Here is a 20138-nt window from a genome sequence, read left to right as displayed (position 1 = left end):
GCAAGAAACGTATTCGTTTGATCCTCAGCTCGGCTACCGCGACCAGTAATGTAATATTTTGTTGTTTTCCCGTTTCTTCCACAGATGTCTTTTATTTCCACTGTGATTCATTGTTCATTGTGTTGTGCTTCAGGCAAATAGTTTGTTGAATGTTCATGTTAGTTTGAAGCGCTCGGATAAAGAGCGATATCGAGAGGTGTCGACAGACACGGGACTAAAGAGAGTGAGAAAAAGAGCGATAGTGAAGGAATTCATAACCCTGCAGGGCAGGGTACTCTAACCACCGGTAGATTGTAACAGTCTACTAGTAAAAGACAAGGAGTACCGCTTTAGGGGACAGCAGAAGAAAACAAGTTGTCGAAAGGTGACTATGACATGCGTCTGCATCAGCACCGTAAGTGGCCACTAAAGATGATACAGTTTTACTGCACAGGTAAGACCAAGTAGTGTTTCCAGAGATTAAAAAATTCCACCACCAGCCGGGAATGTGGTTGGTAGGGGTGGTTTAATAGTTGAATCTGTTGGCTCACCACTCGTTCCACTCGATGTTCTGCGTCTCTTTACAGTGCTTCTGCTACTACTCTCGACGGTGCTATGTGCAGACTGGAGTGCCAGCTGCCCGACCAACTGCAGCTGCAAGTGGTCGAACGGGAAGAAGTCGGCCATTTGCAACGGGGTGGGCCTGACGGCGGTCCCGTCGAACCTGTCCACCGAGATCCAGGTGCTGGTGCTGAACGACAACAACATACCGCACCTCAACCGGGAAGAGTTCACCTCGCTCGGCCTGGTCAACCTGCAAAAGATCCACCTGAAGCACTCGCACGTACGCTATCTGCACCAGGAGGCGTTCAAGAACCTGAAGATTCTGATCGAGGTCGACCTGAGCGAGAACGAGATCGAAACGCTCGACAAGCAGACGTTCGCCGGCAACAACCGGCTGCGCATCATCAACCTGTACGATAATCCGATCAAAATGCTGGTGGCGGAGCAGTTCCCGGTACTGCCGTACCTACGCAACATCGACCTGCACGGCTGCCAGCTGCGGTACGTGGCGGAGACGGCGTTCTCCAACCTTGACCTGCTGGAGTTCCTCGATCTGTCGCGCAACCGGCTGGAGATGCTACCCCACCATGTATTCAACCACATGAAGAACCTGAAAACACTGATACTGGAGGAGAACTGGTGGCACTGCGACTGCCACCTGCGCGACTTCCGCAACTGGTACTTGAACAGCTCGCTGAACCGGCGAAGTCTGGTCTGCCAGCGGCCGTACGCGCTCAAGGGCCTCTCGTGGGAGTACCTGGAGACGGACCAGTTCGGCTGCCTGCCGACGGTGGAGATCTTCCGCGACGAGTACGAGATCGAGGACCTCGGTACCAACATCACCTACAAGTGCATGGTAGCGGGCGACCCGGAGCCGACGGTCCGCTGGGACGTGAACGGGAAGGACGTCGACGCGGACAACGCCATCATCGAGACGGAGCGGCACGTGGCGTTCGACGGCACGCTGACGATCTGGAGCAACCTCACCATCCTGAACGTGACGAACAACGACTCGGGCTTCTACACCTGCACGGCGGCCAACCGCATCGGGCTGGCGAGCAAGAACTTCAGCCTAGTCCTGCCGGAGGTCGTCGAGCGGGTGATCATCAAGACGCCGGAGACGTTCTGGTACTTCGGGCTGATACTCGGCATCTTCGGCACCATCTTCGGGCTGCTGGCCCTCTCGGTGGTGGTGTGCCTGGTGAAGCGCAAGCTGCGAATGCGCCGCCGCCGGAAGACGATCAAGAACAGCGTCAGCTTTAACGACCAGGAGAAGAAGCTGCTCGACCTCAGCATCACCACCAACGAGCGGCAGGAGTTTAGCGCGAGCGACGTCGTCACACCCTCGACCAAAACGGACTCCACCATCGCGATGGAGCCGGTGCAGATCACGATCGAGTCGATCGCCACGTCCAAGCGCGAGGAGTACCCCCTGAACGTGGGCGTCTTTCCCCCGCCGCCCGAGTTTTGCTCGCAGATGATCGGCAACCCGACGATCAGCAACATCTACATCTCGGTGTCGGTGACGCAGGACCCGCTCGAGAGCGCCGAGGTCAACATGTACCCGGACCTGCTCAACATCCCCAACCGGCACCAGAAGGGACCGCCGAAGATCTCGCCCATCAGCGTCGCATCGTACGCCACTCTGCCCCGGAAGTCGCTCCGGGAGTGCTCCATCACCTCCGGCCACAGCTCCGGCTCCAGCTCGGGCAGCTCCGGGCCGCAGGTGATTCCGGTAGGCGCCGTCCCCGGGCTGACCATTGCCAAGGGGGCCGTGGTTCCCGTCGGAGTGTCCACGCAGCCAACCGAAATACCGCTGACCGAGGGCATTGTCAATTACGCGACCGTCGGCTCCCTGCGCGACGACTCCGGGAGCGAGCTGTCCGGGTCGCCGGTGCCGAGCAGTATGTGTGCCGAGTGCAGCAAGGTCATGAAAACATCCACGTCCACGTTCGGCGGCGGAGGCTCGAGCGCCCTGTACGCCGCCCGCACGCATGCGGCCGACTCGCTCACGGCGGCCATGACACTGGCCGGCAGTGCGTTCAAGTGCGAGAAGACGCTGGCCTGCCTGAAGTACGACAATATGGGTCGGCGGTACACGGCCAGCGGCAACTCGACGCTGTCCCTGCCGGACGAGGGCAAGCCGGCGACCGGCGCTGGCAAGCAGCTGCAGGATATCAACACCATCGTCGAGCAGGACGACCCGACGCCGACGGAGCCGCCGAACGGTGGCATCACGAGCCACACCACTACCGCAACCACTACTACCGCCACCACCACGATGATGCTGGACGAAGTCAGCCGGCTCGAGGTGCAGATGGAGGTGCCAACGGTGGCCACGGTGGCGTCCAGTGTCGACGCACACGACAAATCGGCCGCCGCCCAGCGCGGTCTCTTCGTCGTCGGCAACGATTTCGTTTCGCTGTAGTCGTCCCACCCGTCAACTGTTGGTGCGCCGAGGCTGCGGCGGGCGGTGGAACGGGAGCAAAACCAGGCCGTCGAACTTAAATTGTACAAATTCAATACCCTCGCCCCTCACCATCTGCTCACCCGTCACTAGCTCATCCTTGTCGAACCACTCAGATTAGGACAATCTGGCCAACACTTACCTACACACAAACCAACACACACACACACGCACACACTAGCACCCATACACAAAGCCAACTTTCCACAAATCAACAAAATACACAGCATCAGTAGCGTACAAGGGCGTCAGCCAACCTAACCTAGAACCTTAACCCAAAATCCAGCTTTGCTCCTGACTCCACCATCGGAAACGTACGTGTGCACCCTCGAAGTCGCACCGTCTCCGAGCCCTTCTTAGTCCGCAATCCTTTGCTAATCGGATCGCTCCAGCTCAGTTGTTAGCTATTCGTTTAGCTCCTTCCATATATGCAGAAACTCCGGCCGATATAACTAGGATGCAGCCTTTGCCACCACAGTTGACCTCTCGCTTTCCCCTTTTCCGTTGTGTTTGAGATCGTTCCACGCATAGACACTGTACATAGACCTCGAGGCGTAGGCGTAGGAGGGTTCCACACTGGTTCTGGTGGTTAAGTATCCTTCACTTCCGGTTGGACGGATTGCGCAGCGTATCCGCTCGATATATCCACGCTTCCATTTCATATCACTCATCGCAATGACGCAACACTATTAGTACTTTAAAAAAAAACTACTACCACCACAGAAAAGAAAAACAAACCACTCAACAATTACGACTACCAGGTCCGAGTGGATCCTCGGTCTGTATGATGTTTGAGTTTCCCTTTACACCACTACTTCCCTCTTCGCAAGAAACGGAGCAGCAATGATCCAAGCCAAAGTGATATCTTCCAGCAGCAAGGACGATACTGTTGCTCGAACTGAACTGCAAGTTTCTTCCGATTCCACTCAGTATTACCTTACAGCGTCCTACCGGACCACTGACCGACGTGTAGATTGACTTCCTCAATACATTTTTCTTCTCACTATCGTATTTTAGCACGGTGGAATATTCGTAGCGGAGTGGAAACAGACAGGCACCAACAGAAAAAAAACACAAAACCATGTAAAACAGGACAACGTTGGTAAAGTTACTCTATGAAATTCTAGTGAAAGCCCCCAAAACAAAACTGTGTAACAAATCATGAAATCCGAAGAATCAAAGGGTTAAACGAAAATGGGGCAAACTATGTAATATAAAATCGGTTCGGTTCAGTCAGACATTCCAGCATCTTTCTCGAAGCGTTTCTTTTTATCAGTTAGAGGGGAAAGTAAAACAAACACTAAACTATGATTAAGATGTGTTAAATGTGCAAAATGTGAAACATTTCGCAACGGAAACGGCATAAAGAAAACGAGGCAAAAAAAAGGAACACTATTTAACAAGAGAACCGATATAGTTAAGCTAGTGGCGACTTTGAGTTGGGAAAGCAATTGTGTTATTTATGACTATATATTTAGTAGAACAAGGTAACGTTTAGGTCACGCAGCAATCGATGATCCTTCAGAATATAAATGAAAAAGAAACCAATCAAACCTAGTTAGTGAACAAATGAAACAATTTTAGCGTACAATTAAAAGTAGTATATGCATAATGAGGAATAGCGACAAAAAAACAACAAAAAAAAATGAAACAAACAGCGACAAACCTACGTTGCATTGCACGTGCATTCTTTCAGCTCAATCAAAATGTATAATTTCTACGTGTATAGGGTATACTATGGACAAACACTGAGCCACTCGAGCTGTTGGATTAGTAAAATTCATGCAAAATCAAATGTTACTTCATTGGTTCACCGTCTGTCCAACTTTACACGCACCACCACTGCAATCGCAGCGAGAACCGCGTACTCGAGAAATATACAATTTGTTTTCCACTAGGTTCAGATACTCGCGTCAGTGCATCAAGTAATTTGATCCTAACTTCCACGCTGTAGGTTCACACTAGGTCCCAGTTGGATACTGCTTTCCAAATGTTTATACAAGCAGCGGTAGAGAAGCATAATCACAACAAACAATAACTATTCTTGCCATTTTTGAAACGAACGAAATCGAACACAAACTGTTCATTTGATTATGTGATGTAAGGTTGTAAATACGCGTTGATTTGGAGTTCCATTACAGGTTGTTCCAGTGAACAGGTTATTGATAGTTGAACATTGTTTCTTTTTAACAAACAAAACAACATCAACTAAACACACACCCACACAACTCAGTTGAAAAGGCAGTGGACAATCAGCGATCGCTTCCTGGCGCTTGCTGTCTATTGCTTGTTGACGAATTAGCTCCCCACACTTAAAGTGCAAGTAACTGACGCTCTCCCCGAACAATCGCGTCCCATGGACGTGTGTTGATCCTAACACAACCGTAATCGGAGCATGATACTGCACCGTGTGTGTGGGTGGCTCCTGCCCCCCTATGCGTTTTGTTTGTGGCCGGTGTGACTCATGCGATATCATGATACGCGAAATATCATTAGCAGGTACTGACGACCTCGCAGAGCACCGGGTTTTGGGGCGGAGCTGATGGGGTAGGTAGCAAACAGAAACTAAGTAAGTTGCTATTGTCATGCTTGACTCCCATATGTAAACACCTATAAATCAATACTAGTCAATCCATCGTTTCAAAACCAACATACATACCATTTAGTATTCTTTCCTGCTCATGCGACCGGAATACTTTTTAATAAATAAAACAGAGAACCATTGAGAACCAATTTCTGTTAAGCTAAACTTTTGCCGGTGTTTCACGTGCGCGTAAACAAATCTTGCTAGCGAAATGAAAGAAACATTTTAAAACATACCACTTCTCTACCAGCGGTCAAAACAACAGCGAGACGGTAGATGGTGGTAAACTAACTGGCAGTCCACGTTTCGTTATTCCACATCATTCGTTAAAATAAAAAAGAAATTTTAAAATTCCAAAACATCACAAATGCGAAGATTGCGATCAACACTGTGCATAATTGCTCGGCCTCAGCACTAACGTCGATCAATTCTAGGTGTCAATTTTTGTACATATTATCACTCCAAAGATTCCGTTCCTTCGGATGGATTCGATCAAAGTACGTGCTGAAGCTAAATATATTTCGAGATATACTGCATCGCATATCCCGTTTTGAATAGCTAATGAGAATTTGTGTTTAACCTCATTCAAATCGACCAAAGTTGACAAAAAATCGCTCCCTAATAGAATTGTTACAAGTAAAAGCAAAATCCAGAATGTCTCGGTTTGAATTTTTTCCCTTGCGTAACACGTGCATTATCACTGCGACTGATCTCTTCAACGGTCAAATTGAACAGAATTTTTGCTTTTATGGCACTTTTTCTTCTACCGAAAGTCAGCTGGCGAATGTATAGGAAAAACTGGTATAAAGATGTCGAATGTCAAAGCGACCGCGATATCCCTCGAGGAACGTGACTTCAGCTGTCAACAGTGTATCTGTGTCGTAGGCAAAAGTGACGTATAAACAATTCACTGCAATCACCCGAAACCGAGCAGGAACCGATTGCGGAGCCTAGCTCGACGGTCGTAAAAATCCGGCCCTAAACCGTTCAATGCACTACCGTCCCGGTCCGTTCAGGTAAACGAAGGCGCGATGGGAGGCAGTGTCTGGCGCACCTGTCTGGTGCTGTCGGTGGCCGCCATCTGCTGGACCACGCCAGCGACGGCGCACGGCTGGGGCTCGGAAGACATGGAGCTGTTCGATCTGGTCGAGGAAGTGAACGAAAACTTCTACCAGCTGATGAACATCAGCCAAACGGCTACGTTGGCCGAAATCAAGCGCGCCTTCCGGACGCTCTCGGTCGTACTACACCCGGACAAGAACGATGCGGAGGACGCGAACATCAAGTTCCGCAACCTGGTCTCGGTGTACGAGACCTTGCGCGACCCGACCAAGCGCGAAAAGTACGACAAGGTGCTGAAGGAGGGCATGCCGAACTGGAAGTCGGCTATATACTACTACCGACACGTGCGTAAGATGGGCATGGTCGAAAGTGCCACGATCCTGTTCGTCGTGATCACCGTGATGCAGTACTTCGTGGCATGGGCTGCGTATGTCGAGAAGAAATATACGGCGGTAAGAATGAAAGATTTTCTACACGAAACGGGATGTTCATTTTCTTCTCCGTTTCAGGAACAAATTGTTGGCAGCAAGCTGAAAAAGTTAAACAAAAGGAAGCAAACCAACGTGCAGCTAGAAGAGTTGATCAACGAAATACCATTGCCGAGCATTAAAAATACACTTCCATTTCAAATCCCTTGGTGGGTGTGGAGTACGATCACCGGCACGCCCGGAGCCATTCGCGGGATGTTTGAGCTGTATAATCAGCAAAAGAAGCTGAAGGAAGAGGAACTGCAGCGGTACTTATAACCCGCTCTGTCAGCTGTACACAGGAAATCTCTAATCTCTAGTGTTTTTGGTTTGTTACGATTTTCAGCGAGCAGGAGGAAATCGAATTGCAGGCCTCGCTGGAGGAGCAGCGAGCGAAGGATAAGGAAAACCGAACACTTCGCAAGCGCACAAAGAAGATGCTGGTGCCGGAGAAAACCGACGAAGAGCTGGCCGCGTACAGTCAGAGTATTCTCAAGCCCGGGCAGGACACGAAGGAAACGACCGCACCGCCGCCCCAGTCGGGCGGACTCTGGACGGAGGACGACCTCACCGAACTGGTGCGGTTGGTGAAGAAGTACCCCGGCGGCACGGCGAACCGCTGGGAGCTGATCGCTGACCTGATGCAGCGCAGCGTCGAAGAAATCACCTACATGGCCGCCAAGATGAAAGAGTGTGGCTACCGGTTACCGCATCAGGCCGAAACGAGTGTGGCCGAGTCACTCGCGGCCGGCCAGGTGCCGGCAAAGGTGAAAACAAAAACGCGTGACAACGCCGACGCAGCGGCCAACACCAGCACCTGGTCGCAGCAGCAGCAGCAAGCCCTCGAGGTCGCTATCCAGAAGTATCCCAAATCGGCCAACTACGACCGCTGGCAGAAGATCGCCAGCAGCGTGCCGGGCAAGTCGAAGGAGGAGTGCATCGCCCGGTACAAGTATCTGGTGGAGCTGGTGAAAAAACAAAAGACGACAGCTGTCGCAGCCGACAATGACGAAGATTCGAAAGCGTCCATCAGTCGCGAGCCACCACAACCGGAGCCGGTTAGTCAACCCGTCGGAGAAAGTGTCCCGTCAGCCATCGATGGGACAGGGAGGAACGGCGAGGAGGAGGACGAGGAGGAGACGACAGGTGGGGCCGCACAGGGTGGCCACAGCGAAAGCGTCCGACCGGGTGGCAAAAGTAGCTCCAAAAGCAGACGACGGGAGCGAAAAAAGGCAAATGCGTACTACAGCTACTCGGACGATTCGGACATGTCAAATGATCCAGGGGAAATATAAAGTGTGTTCGATGTACTTCGCGATACAATAGACTCCTGTTTATCCGTTGTAAAGATTGACACGGCATCCGCGAATAATCTACAAAATGTTCAAGAAACCCAACTAAACGGTTCATATTAACGTATACCGAAGAAGTTTATTTCATTTAATACCTTGTAGACGGAAGAACGGACATGTCCATCTTGACGCGTGTGTGACGTTTCTAATATTAACGTAAGCGACAATTAGCAATTTGCTGGCCTTCTAATGGTTGATTTGTTGCTTGTTGCACAACGTTGTATATTGTTCATGAAAACATTATTCACCTTTTCTTCACAAATGTCCGACAGGAAAACAGACATTGTATTGTGAGTTACAGTTGCCCACACATTCGGCAGACACCGGACCAGTTTTCTGGGAGCTGACAGTACCGCAAGCAGTAAATTTTATAAAACACATTACGAAAAGTAAAACTTTCTTCCTAAACAAGCGTGTAACAGAAAAAAAGTAAAAAAAAACCTGGACCGGCTGCGGATAACCGGGAGTCTACTGTACTTCCCCCATCGGAACCACCTCCCATGATTTGCCGACGGTATCTTGCACACCCGGTGGTCAGCCGGTCAAAGACCATCCGGCGGATGCCAAATACCTTTTTGCGATGTGAGATAAGCTAAAGAATAAATCAATTTAAAACTACATTAAATAGAAACCGATGGGCCGTGTGTTTTGTCAACAATCGAAAGTGGCTTGGTTGTTTACATTGTCATTGGTCATTGGCTCCATCTTTCTCGCTCTTGAATGAAATTTAGGAATTTGCAGCAGGAAGGAAGCTTATCCATTTTTTACCCAAAAAAAAGCAGGCCGGAAGGATGCTCCCGACGATACCTTCCGGCGGAATTTTCCTCCCAAACACCCCGAGTAAGCGATTAAATGGCGGCGAAAAGACAACAAAGAAAAGCAAAAGACTTCAATGGACAGTTTGAGCGAAAAGCAACGAACCCCGCGACGACAACGGCGATCGCGAGCATCGCTCCATCAACGGGGCGCGATATCACCATCAAATGTATTGATGAAAAACGAATTATGAGACGAAGCAGGGTGTGTGTGTGTGTGTGTGTGTGTGTGTGTGTGTGTGTGTGTGTGTGCTCGCGCGCAAATCGTGAGGTGAAAAACGTACGCATTCGTATCAATGGCTCCCCCTGGAAGAGCTCGCGCTCCACCGGGCGCTTTCTTTTTCTTTTCACCAATATCCTCCAAACCCCATCCGTCCCGCTTTCGTTAGCACCATCTCTCCGCCACATGGCTTACCCCTTCCCCTTGCCCCACCGCATACCTTTCTCGCTGCATTTCACTGCTTGAACATTCACACCGTGGCGCGTCTTTTGACATCGCAGCGTATTTCGATCAAGTACGTGCCGATTGCTGGCAGAAATCGGCTCGGGCTGTGACTTGACTGCGGACTGCGTGGTAGTGGTGCTGGTGGTGATGGTGGTTGCCTTCCCTCCTGCTCCACCAGTGTTCCGTTCGTTGCTCTTTGGCCCCCAGCCGTAGCTCTGGTTGGCCGCGTTCCATTTCGGTGCCGTATGTGCCGCGCGGTTGAAACTGGACCCCTGCTCTTCGCCTGCTCTCTTGCTCGCTCACTCTCTCCCACCGTCCGCTCGCCCCGCACGCGTTCCTGCTGGCCAGGTGCAAGAGGTTGCCCCCAAGAGGCATCGACGTTCCGGCAGTTCATTTCTCGCACTGTGCAATTGTTGGAGCACCGGAGCACAGGTGCCTACTTACACCACACGCGGTTTCGCGCGGTGTGCTACCGTTTCCTGTTGTTTTTCCTTCCCATTGGACGTGGACGTGTCGCCCGGTCGCGAGCGCGCGCGTGTATGTGCGTGTGTGTGTGTGTGTGTGTGTGTGCTTTGAATCCGAGCACCCGTCTTCCAGAAATCCGGATTCGAACCTAGGCGGTACTAAGTGCTCCGTTCCCGTGGCCGTAGACAGGTATTGAAACCGGTACCCGCAAGCCGATCGTGTGTGGAAGTTGTTGGGAAAAGTGGATTCTGTGACAGGTGAACGACGACGACAGGTGGCCTGGGGAAGATGGCTCTCGCGAGGTGCTCTTAGCGCATCTGACACGGTTCCTTTTCGTGCTAGAAGCAGCAGGCTGAAGAATGTACGCAGCAGTGTGTGGTACATCGCACGAGAACTACGCAGATAATGCCGATTTTCTACCTTTCCGGTGGCATCTCGCGCACCGATCCGGGGCTCGATGAAGTCGGTGAATGGAAAGCGGGGCAACGGCTACCAGCGCTTTTTCCCAATGAATCAGCATAACTCCCGATCAAACCAAAACGTCCACTCAAACGGCTGTTCTGGCCCACCACATCGCCTTGTCACACGCCAGATGTCCAGAGTGTTCTTGCGCGTCTGTTCCCGTTCCCGAGCCGGAAGACTATTACTTCCGCACTTCCGGTGCGGAACGACTTCTTCCCGCAACCGCATCTCCGGTCCCCTTTGTTTGCGTCGTGCTTTTCTTCCTCCGGGAACCGCGCCGTTACCGTCTTCCCGGCGCTCGTATGCGGGGGGTTTCCCCCAGCTTCACGGGGTAGCATACTTTCTCCTCTACTTGATTGTACCCCGTGTACCGCCCCACCCGACCCCCGCTCGGTGCGGCTTCCGTCCTTTTCCTTCCCTGGTAGCCATCTTCGCCATCCGCCACACTCGCACTCGGTGATCTGAACGCATTCAAACACGCACTCCCAAATACTGCCAACACTGCCGCGAAGCCCTTGTGCCTGCTCCGAATAATCATTCGCCACATGAAACTGCGCGTTCGCTCACCCTTTCTGGATCTTTCTCTTTGCCTGCCTGTCCTTTTGATCCCTTTCTTCGAGGGGGGTTTTTCTGGAAATCGCCGCGGGATCATAGGAGAAAGAAAGGCCCGCGAGGAAAGGTAGCAAGAAAGAGAGCGCGAAACAGCGATCGTCACAAGCTAAGCTCAGAGATTCTCAACCATGAGATCATGATAAATTTTCAATGAATATCGAAGCTTACGCGAACAGCAAATTTATCAAGGATTGTCGGAAGGGCGATACAACCTTTTCAGCCAATACCAACCAATTTCTTCCTTTATCAAAATTAAAAGATAATTTTATAAATTTAAAAAAAGCGATCACACGATTGATTGTTTACAAACTATTTTGCAAAGATCAGTACGATCCCAAAAATTAAGCCTTCAAATCATGCTTTCGGTTTTGCTTACACCTGTTGTTAGAGGATATAGCTTAAGGTCGACGGGTATAAATACCGTCGTGTGAACTGTTTAAAATTAGACGAAGTTTTAAATGGATCATGTTAACGTAATGCCAATATGGTTATATTGGAGGATCTAGGCGATACTTCTTGATGCATTTATTGCATGAGTTTATGGCTCCAATAATGAAGCACGATCAATACCGTGCCTGACCTAATTCCACTAAAACATATTTGGGCTTCAATTCTGACATTCCTGTTAATTTAACCTTTTTATAGTTTGTGTCATTTGCAGAAAAATTGTGTACTGTACTGAAAAAAAGTGTACTGTTAGGGCATCTGATAAGAAAACCGATCAGGTGGATTCACGGAGAGCTCTAAAAATGGCCTCTATCTTCTTTTTTATCCTATTTTCAAGGTTTATAAAACCCATAAAGATGAATACGGTTGTTGCTTTTTTAAAATGGTGATCAATTCAATCCGGTTGTCCAATAGGAGATTTGATGTCTACCATGTTGGTTCCCTACCCGTTGTCAAATATTGTTTTGAAAAACCCGGCGTCGATCATTTAATTAATGGTGTGTGCAACCAGAGTCAGGCATACGAAATAATGTTCTGTTCTGTTGTATTGAATCATGTGTTATATGGCTTAAACTTAATGTAATTAAACCTGTTGTATGTAATACAAGGCTCTTGCAAGTTGAGTGTGCAAAGCCAGTTCTAAAAATAAACAATAGTAACTGGACTGTCGAATGTCTTAAAATTTTCTTTTGACAATTTGTCAAAATGTTCTGTACGGGATGGTCAGAGTATTACCATTGACTATGGTTAAAAGTATAAGTTAACTCGTATCCGGAATGTGAAACGCAAAAAAAACGCTTATGTTATGATCAAGTTTTGTTTGTGTTGGTGTATATTCGCGGACGATTGAGAATCTCTGGCTCAGCTGGTAACTTGGCACGGTGGTTCAGCAAACAGTGTAACATGGACGGCTATGTATGTCTTCAAAATGTTATACTTGTTTAGTATCGAGAGATTAGTTTCACGATTCCACGTTATTGATATATTTAACAACAACATGAATTTTTCTATAACGCAAAGAAATGACTATAAAACAATAATAAGTGAATTCTTGACAGACTATCGTAGAATATACCACTGTTGTAATATGTTGCTGATGTTCCATTGGAATGTCACGGCCTACCCAACTGTGCAGCGGGTTGAACGTTTGGCGTTCAAACACACCAGATTTTATACATATTTTTTCTTCTCTCTTCTTTTGCCACAGGTGGTTAAACTTCCAAACCCCACCAATACAGCCAATTGGCACATCATACCAAACCTCCCCCCCCCCACCTCCCCCCCTCCACCTCCACGCTGCGCCCTTTTCCACCACCATCACCCCATCGAATCTTTTCTCCCCAACCCTTCGCCGTTGCTCGCGGGGCGAATCGACCATACACCCGATCGCCCGAAGAGTGAAAGGAAAGAAAGCAAGCGGCAAATCGGGCGAAGCAGCCTCGCTGAGGCGAAAAACCAAAAACAACAAAAAAAAAAAATTCAACGCCCGAACCAAGCAAATTGCGCGAAGCAGCAAGCAAGGCAACGAAAATAAAAATAAATAGCGATCTTAGCTCGCCGCGGTGGGAAAGCAGAACGAAAAAGGAAAAGAGAGGATCGACCGCCGCTGTGGGGCAAATGGACGCGGCCGGGAGTGCAACGGCTATAGCGCAGCAGCAGCAGCAGCACCAGCCGGAGTTGCCTTTTCTCGCCAACACAACGGTATACGCGATCGGCGGTGGCGACGGTGGGGAGCTGGATCCCTCCACCAGCGGCTGCTGCAAGAGCAATGCTAATGATACGACGACGACGACGACGACGACGCCGCTGGGGTGCGATAGTGCGGGGGGGAGGTCGGTGCTGCTGCTCCTGCAACGATCAAACGCAACCCCATCTACGGCGGTGGCAGAAGAAGCTCCAGCGGCAGCGCCACCGATGGAAGCAAGAACTACTATCGCGGGCCGGGGGGAGGAGGGGGAGGAGGAAGACGAGGATGGTGAGGTGATGGTGGTCGGTGGATCGAGTGAAGATTCCCATTTCGATTCAAGCTTGAGCGGCGCGCAACCCCAGCTCCACCAACAACCACAGTTCACCGACTTCAGCAGCAGCAGCAATGGTAGCGAGGGAGCGGAAGGGGTTGGGGAAGGGGCGCCAGCGCCAGGTGGCGATGTGAAAGACCAGATAGCGGAGCGGCTAGTGGCGGAGGTGAAGCGCGAAAACGGTGAAGGAACCCAACCCAATCCGGAGCCGAGCGACGGAGAGCGGGAGGAGCAGGTGGCAGTGGTGCCGGGTGGTGCCGAGCGGTTGATGTTTATAACGGCACTTGCATCTGGTGGAGCAGCGGCAGCAGCAGCAGCAGCCCAGGCAGTAGAAGCAGCAACGTTGGGAACGTCGACGGCGACGACGACGACGACGACGACGACAACGGCGAAGAAGTGCCCGCTCGAGTTCGACGAGGTAGCAGAAAACCATAACACTTTGGCCACGGTCGCCGGCGATCACGGAGCGGCAACAGCAGCAACAGCGATCAGCGACGGTGCATCAGCGGCAGTCGGCAGCGTCGAGCCACCACAGCAAGTCGTGTACGTACGCTCCGGATGCGACACGGACGCATGCCCAAAGAAGGCAGCGAAGGTGACGCCACTGGTGCGGTGCAGCGCCGATCCAGCCAACAGTAACGTCGTGCGGATACAGATCATCCCGGAGGGCGAACCGCCCGCCCCTGAAGACCCGCTGCAGAACAAAGACGGCAACGTACGTGGCACCGTTCCGGGTGGCTGGAGTTCGGCCGGTTCTGGTCTCGCGACGTCGTCGAGTGTTAGTGGCGTCAGTGTGTCAAGTGCGAGCGCGCCCGGTGCTGCGTCTCCCAAGTGTCCCAGTTCGAAGGTCGTGACGGTCGTCTCCTTCGGCAGTGACGGTAGTGGTTCCTGTCGCGAGCTTGGTAGTGTTGTGGTAGGCGACCGGCAGGAGTCGCGCGGAAGTCCAGAACGGACTTTCGATCTCGCGGAAGTGGTGTTTACCACCGACATCGGCGGCGGAGTAGACCTCCAGAGTAGCGCAGCAGCTCGGGAGCTCGGTTCGTTCGCCACGACCGTGTGCTGCACGAGTGGAGTGTTGAGTGGTGTAGTAATTGATGTTGGTGACGCTCGAACTTCCCTGGTTGCAAGCCCGAGCGGAGAAGTTTGGCCACCCGGGTTCCCAGGTCAGGAGTCGGAGCCGCCGCTGATCGACGACCACGATATGGTGCAGAAGAAATCGATGACGCTGGCGACGGTGGCGGGCGGTGGTATGACCTCCGATCTGGACAGTCCGTCCCCGTACGTCTACTATCTGGGCCCGCGGCCAACTTCTGGGACCGGCGGCGGGCGCACCAGCACCAGCAGCAGCAGCGGCCGGAGCAGCAGCGGCCAGTGCTCACCGAGCGACATGCTCGACAGTGGCACCTGCAGCGATATCGAGCTGACGCCACCGCCGCTGCCGAAAAAGATGTCGCAACGCGGCTCCAAATCGTCGTCGGTGACGGTGACAGCGCCTTCTTCGACAACGGCGGCACTCAGCGCGCTGCCGATAAAGCAAAGTGGCGGTCCTGGAGCGCTGGGCGATAAGACAACAGCGACAGCGACAACGACGGCAGATGCCGTTATCAATCAACAGGCGCTGGAAACAACACCCGAGTTCCAACACCATCACCTTGAGTTTCATCGACTTAACCACAATCAGACCCATCCGCACCTGAAGCAGCCTCAGCAGCAGCAGCAGCACCTTCTACACAATGGCAATGACGACGACGACGACGACAACGACGACGACCAACACCACCAACGTGACGAAGAACAAGACAGACAGGACGGAAAACATCAAACACACGTTGATTTGACGCAAAACTGTTTTGCCGCTCGGCAGCAACAGCAGCAACAGCAGCCAGCCGGAAGCGTTATTGTGAGCGATAGTGACGGATCGGAGTCGTGTCTGAGCTGTGATTCACTGAACTTTGAGCACCTGTCGGGTTTGCAGCAGCCAGCGCCGCCGACGGAACACACCAGGGTCGTCGCCGCATCGCCACCGCCGCCGCCACCACCGCAACAGCCTATCGACACGGGAGACGGGGACATTGGCAACGGCACGCTGACCCTCGGCGGCGAGTTCGAGCAGCCCGGCAAGCAGCAGGAGAGGCGCGCCGCCCCGTTTCGGGCGGGTAATGTGTGCGGTCTGCCCGATTCGCTTCTGGCAGCAATCCGCGAGAGTCGCCCCAAGGTGTACTGCAACACCGACGAGGACCAGCAGCAGCAGCAGCAGCAGCAGCAGCAGGATCAGAAGCCATTTGAGCCGGTGACAAACCGGAGCAATGGAGCGTCGATGGTAGAACAGCTCGAGCTGCTTATGCCGACGACCACCACGCGCTCTATCCTGATGGACAAAATCAACAGCCTCGAGCAGTCGATGCAGGGCCGCTACGCTGTCGGCGATCAACCGGACGCATCAAGCAACCACCAACAACATCACAACCACCACCTGCAGCACCACGCCATCAACAGTGACGCCGGGGGGCGCGCCCAGAGCAGCTGCTCCACGGCCGGCTCCGTCACCACGGAGAGTGTCCGCAGCAATCACTTCGAGAGCGATCGGTTCTACAAGTTCCACATCCACGAGCATGTGCTGGACGTCGCACCGGGCGGGACCAGCTCGCCGGAGACGACGCCGTCCGTGGTGGACGACGACGAGAGCTTCGCCGGCCTGAAGGACCTCAGCAACGGCACCTCCACCATCCGCAGCAACAAGGGTACGGTGCGCGGGGTGAAGAACCGCGTCCGCAATGGCATCGCCACCTTCCTGCAGATGCAGCAGACAGGCATGAAGGTAAGGCATCCGACACCTCAGCGTTACTCGGCGGATTTTGGGACCCAGCTTTGGGAATATAGCAGGCACGGTTAAGCTGGCGTTCGGTGTCAACATGTAACCTAGGAACTTATCACTAGATAAAATCACCAAACTTGCCTAGCTTTTGCACGCTTTTGCTGCGTGCCTCGTGACAACACCCTTTGGTAGCGCATAGTTCAGGTCGAAACCCATCGTAGGAATTTAACTCTAGATAATATCCCCAAACCACTATCCATCATACACACTTAGCGCTGAGGTTGACTAATAAGTTTTAATACAATTTCTAATCTTATCGCGGCGACCTAACACCGAGCACCTCCCCCCGTATCTTTCCACTCCCACGGTTGGATAGCAGCACCCGTGGCCCATCAGCTATCATCTCCGGATCGCCTTCTGGAGCCTTCCGTTTTGAAGAGGGCCCCCCTTTTGTCTGCTACCGGGAATGCGTTTCTCACTGCGGTTTGGTGCTTCCTGCTCGTTAGGCTTTTGGGAAAAACAAGCTGAAGCCGCAAACGCCTTATAATTGCCGACAATGGTGCGGGATGGATTTGGACGCGCCGATTGGTTCTCACATCCCGAAAATCTTGCACCGAGGTGCCCATATCAATTGCACAATTGCACTTTTGCGGGGTGGCAAACACAAGATGGCAAACGGGAAAGGCGCAAATCTGCGATGGTGATTGAAGGCGTGAAAAGCTGTACAACTAAAGCAAGAGGGGTATGCAGGGGGGGTAGGGGTGGCGAGGGTGTGCGGTGAAATGAGTGAGTTGCGCGATTACGCAATTACGCTAATGTGAAATCTCACACGTTACCCGCATGTGAGCGCGGGTGCGAGCAGCTGAAAGTAGGTGGTCGATGGGAGTCTGTGGCTAAAAATTAACATCGGGTACTTATCCGAAAGGCACGTACCAAAAGCAACGCGCCAGCTGATAATTTCAGCCCACACCTCCCGCGCAGCCTTCTTTTAATGAGCGCCATTGATTGGGAAACGGCACCCAACATCACCACCGAGTTGCGGGAGTTGGAAAAGCTGGCCCAAACAATGTTAATCCGACAAATCGCAGTCGCTTCCCCTTTCACCTGCCAGCTGTCAGGTGGTTATAGCATCCAGTGACACCTTCACCGGTTACAGCGGAATTTTTGGCAAAATAGACATGTGTCGCACCCTCGTCGATGTTGGCCTCGATTTGGAACGCTCCGCTGCGGGGGCGGTGTGTGGCGTGGTTCGGTGAACAAATAAGTCACCGGTTACAGCAAGCGGCGACCGCCTTACGTACGGCCGCATATGTATGTTAATCGATGGAGCATCTTACGCGCGTTGCACAACTCCCCAGCAGACGGGGCGTTACTGCGCGAGCTTCCATCGGTCCGGCCATTTCTGCTGTCATTTATCAAAACATTTATGTCACGAAAAACAACAAACAACAAACGCGCGTGAAAGGCGGCCGGCCCGCGAGTCGCCAATTGTCGGCCAGTGTGCAGATGTTAGGGAGCATCCTGTTCGAGAGTGGCTTGGTGCGCTTTGTAACGCAAAACTGTAACGCTTCAGCCCAATCGGGGCCGCGCGGATTTCAGGATCGGCAAAAAGTAAACCGTGCCTAGTTTTCTTGCTGCAACTTTCTTGCTCGCTAGAATAGTAGGCCACCTGGGCGCCCGGGCTGCCGTGCTGCCAGGCGTAACGGTACTCTGCTGTGCCCGCACGCCCCGGAGCACGGTTAACCCGAACCGGTTCGCCCAGTTGACAACGCTTTGCCAGGGCCCAGGGATCGTTCCAGACCGTTCTCCGCCGGGCACCGTAGGTCATTAAAAAACCGGATCAGGTTGTCTTCCTCCTCCTCCGGTGGCCTACCTTTTTTTTCCCATCTCCACCTTGGCCTCACCGAAGGCGACTAAGGCCGTCGATGGAGGTCGGCGCTTGCTCTGACCTAAATCGCGCCGAATAGCTCCCCTGGACAGCGGGCTAGCATTAATCGGAAACGATATTAGGCTTGCACGATTGATTGGATTGCCAATTCGTTCCTCCCGTTTACTCGCCGAAGACCTGATCGAGGGGGTTAGGGAAGTCCGGGAGCGGGAGAGGTAGAGAGAGAGAGAGAGCGTGAGGGAGAGAAAACCTGCCCTCCGATTAGGGCATGAAAAGCGGTGCAGCAACACACTGTAAAATAACTGTTCGTTTGTGCACGCAAACTCATACGGTTCGTTCTTCTTTTTTTCGTTTTTTCGTTGGCTTCACGTTCCGTTTCCGGGATCCGGGCACGCGCAGAACTACAAGGACAAAGAGGCCGGCAAGGTGGTCGTATACAGCACCAGCATGGGCATCGTGCGCGAAACGTACACCAAGTGCATGAACGTCAAGCAGATCCTGCGCACGCTGCTGATCAAGTTCGAGGAGAAGGACATCTTCATGAGCAACGAGTACCAGCAGGAGATCCGGGAGCGCATGCAGACGGACACCATCAGCGTGCCGCAGGTGTTCGTCGACGGCCAGCACATCGGAGTAAGTCGCCAACCTTTTCCCCCAAAACGACCAACTCTCTAACGCTCGCTTCCGGTTTTTTTTCTCTCCATCACACCAGGATGCCGAATGTATCGAAAGGCTGAACGAAAGCGGCGAGCTGCGGAAGATGCTTAAACCATACAAAGTACGTCCCAGTCCCGGTATTAGCTCTCGTTTTTACTGAACTCGAACTTTTCTCTTCCACCATCCCTTCCAGTGCCTGGAATCGCCCTACATGTGCAAGGTGTGCGGTGGCTACCGGCTGCTGCCCTGTCCGTCCTGCGGCGGCTCGAAGAAGTCCATCCATCGCAACCATTTCACCGCCGAATTCATCGCCCTCAAGTGCATGAACTGTGACGAGGTGGGACTGGTCAAGTGTCACAACTGCTGAGCCCGGTGACCGGTGACGCGGTACCATTTGGTTGCCGGGATCCGGACGCCAGAGCCTATGGCTGCGGTTAGGCTGCGGGGAAGCCCCAAATTCTTACATTTTTGTTTAGTTGTTTGTTTCCTTCCTTGCGTTCGGTTTGGAGCCACCTTATTCTAATCAGTAATGTTTTCTAGTGTTTCGTGTGCACCCGCGGTGTACCGCTGTTGGTTAGACTATATCTAAATATATGTTGCATATATACACTCTTATTGCATTCCGCTCACCTTAGGGACCACTTTATCTGGCATCCGCTTAGGGACCACTTAGTGTCGTTCGCATTATTCGTCTATTTACCGTAGGGTTTTAGGGATCATTCCTCAGGCTTGGTTTGGCCAAAACAAGCACACACATACACACACAATCGTCATGTAGCTCAAACAATACTAATATGTACATAGGAGGATACTGCATTCTTCCAAAACAAGCATTGCTCAATGTCATCGAATCCATTATCGCTTGCAGTGGACCAATATTTCCCTACTCACGCTCGATATATATATAAATATGTATATCATCAACCCACACCGCAAGGGTGACTGGGCGGGATTCGACCGAACAGATGATATCTCCCGTTGTCCTCCAGGTTAGGGCCGTAAGATAAAAGAGATGGTAACGATTCGCGCAAGGACGTAG

General features: G+C 52.0%; 3 protein-coding genes across 3 annotated transcripts; all 3 read left to right on the top strand.

Annotated features, from left to right (window-relative positions):
- Nucleotides 1-375: 375 nt before the first annotated feature.
- LOC131290970 (uncharacterized) lies at nt 376-2971 on the top strand. The gene is made up of 2 exons (XM_058320162.1): nt 376-433; nt 567-2971. The coding sequence occupies exons 1-2, from the start codon at nt 376-378 to the stop codon at nt 2969-2971; spliced, it is 2463 nt and encodes an 820-aa protein (XP_058176145.1).
- Nucleotides 2972-6549: 3578 nt separating this feature from the next.
- On the top strand, nt 6550-8418 carry LOC131290969 (uncharacterized protein F54F2.9). Its single transcript, XM_058320161.1, has 3 exons — nt 6550-7108; nt 7166-7392; nt 7470-8418. Exons 1-3 carry the CDS (start codon nt 6626-6628, stop codon nt 8416-8418), a joined length of 1659 nt encoding a protein of 552 aa, XP_058176144.1. The 5' UTR covers nt 6550-6625.
- A 4920-nt stretch (nt 8419-13338) lies between these two features.
- Nucleotides 13339-19466, top strand: LOC131290968 (mucin-19-like). The gene is made up of 5 exons (XM_058320159.1): nt 13339-15458; nt 15543-16557; nt 18842-19075; nt 19155-19220; nt 19293-19466. The coding sequence occupies exons 1-5, from the start codon at nt 13339-13341 to the stop codon at nt 19464-19466; spliced, it is 3609 nt and encodes a 1202-aa protein (XP_058176142.1).
- The last annotated feature ends 672 nt before the right edge of the window (nt 19467-20138 follow it).

This window comes from Anopheles ziemanni, chromosome X, assembly GCF_943734765.1.
Source record: "Anopheles ziemanni chromosome X, idAnoZiCoDA_A2_x.2, whole genome shotgun sequence".
Lineage (NCBI taxonomy): Eukaryota > Metazoa > Arthropoda > Insecta > Diptera > Culicidae > Anopheles > Anopheles ziemanni.
The sequence above is the reverse complement of the archived record's forward strand: the minus strand, read 5'-3'. Positions and strand labels throughout refer to the sequence as shown.

Excerpts from the sequence above, each read along its gene's own strand:
- LOC131290970 (XM_058320162.1), top strand. The coding sequence starts at position 376 with ATGCGTCTGCATCAGCACCGTAAGTGGCCACTAAAGATGATACAGTTT. Across the intron at positions 434-566 it reads GATACAGTTTTACTGCACAG|TGCTTCTGCTACTACTCTCG; the intron begins GTAAGACCAAGT and ends GTCTCTTTACAG.
- LOC131290969 (XM_058320161.1), top strand. The coding sequence starts at position 6,626 with ATGGGAGGCAGTGTCTGGCGCACCTGTCTGGTGCTGTCGGTGGCCGCC. Across the intron at positions 7,109-7,165 it reads TCGAGAAGAAATATACGGCG|GAACAAATTGTTGGCAGCAA; the intron begins GTAAGAATGAAA and ends TCTCCGTTTCAG. Across the intron at positions 7,393-7,469 it reads AAGGAAGAGGAACTGCAGCG|CGAGCAGGAGGAAATCGAAT; the intron begins GTACTTATAACC and ends TACGATTTTCAG.
- LOC131290968 (XM_058320159.1), top strand. The coding sequence starts at position 13,339 with ATGGACGCGGCCGGGAGTGCAACGGCTATAGCGCAGCAGCAGCAGCAG. Across the intron at positions 19,076-19,154 it reads TCGACGGCCAGCACATCGGA|GATGCCGAATGTATCGAAAG; the intron begins GTAAGTCGCCAA and ends CCATCACACCAG. Across the intron at positions 19,221-19,292 it reads AGATGCTTAAACCATACAAA|TGCCTGGAATCGCCCTACAT; the intron begins GTACGTCCCAGT and ends CATCCCTTCCAG.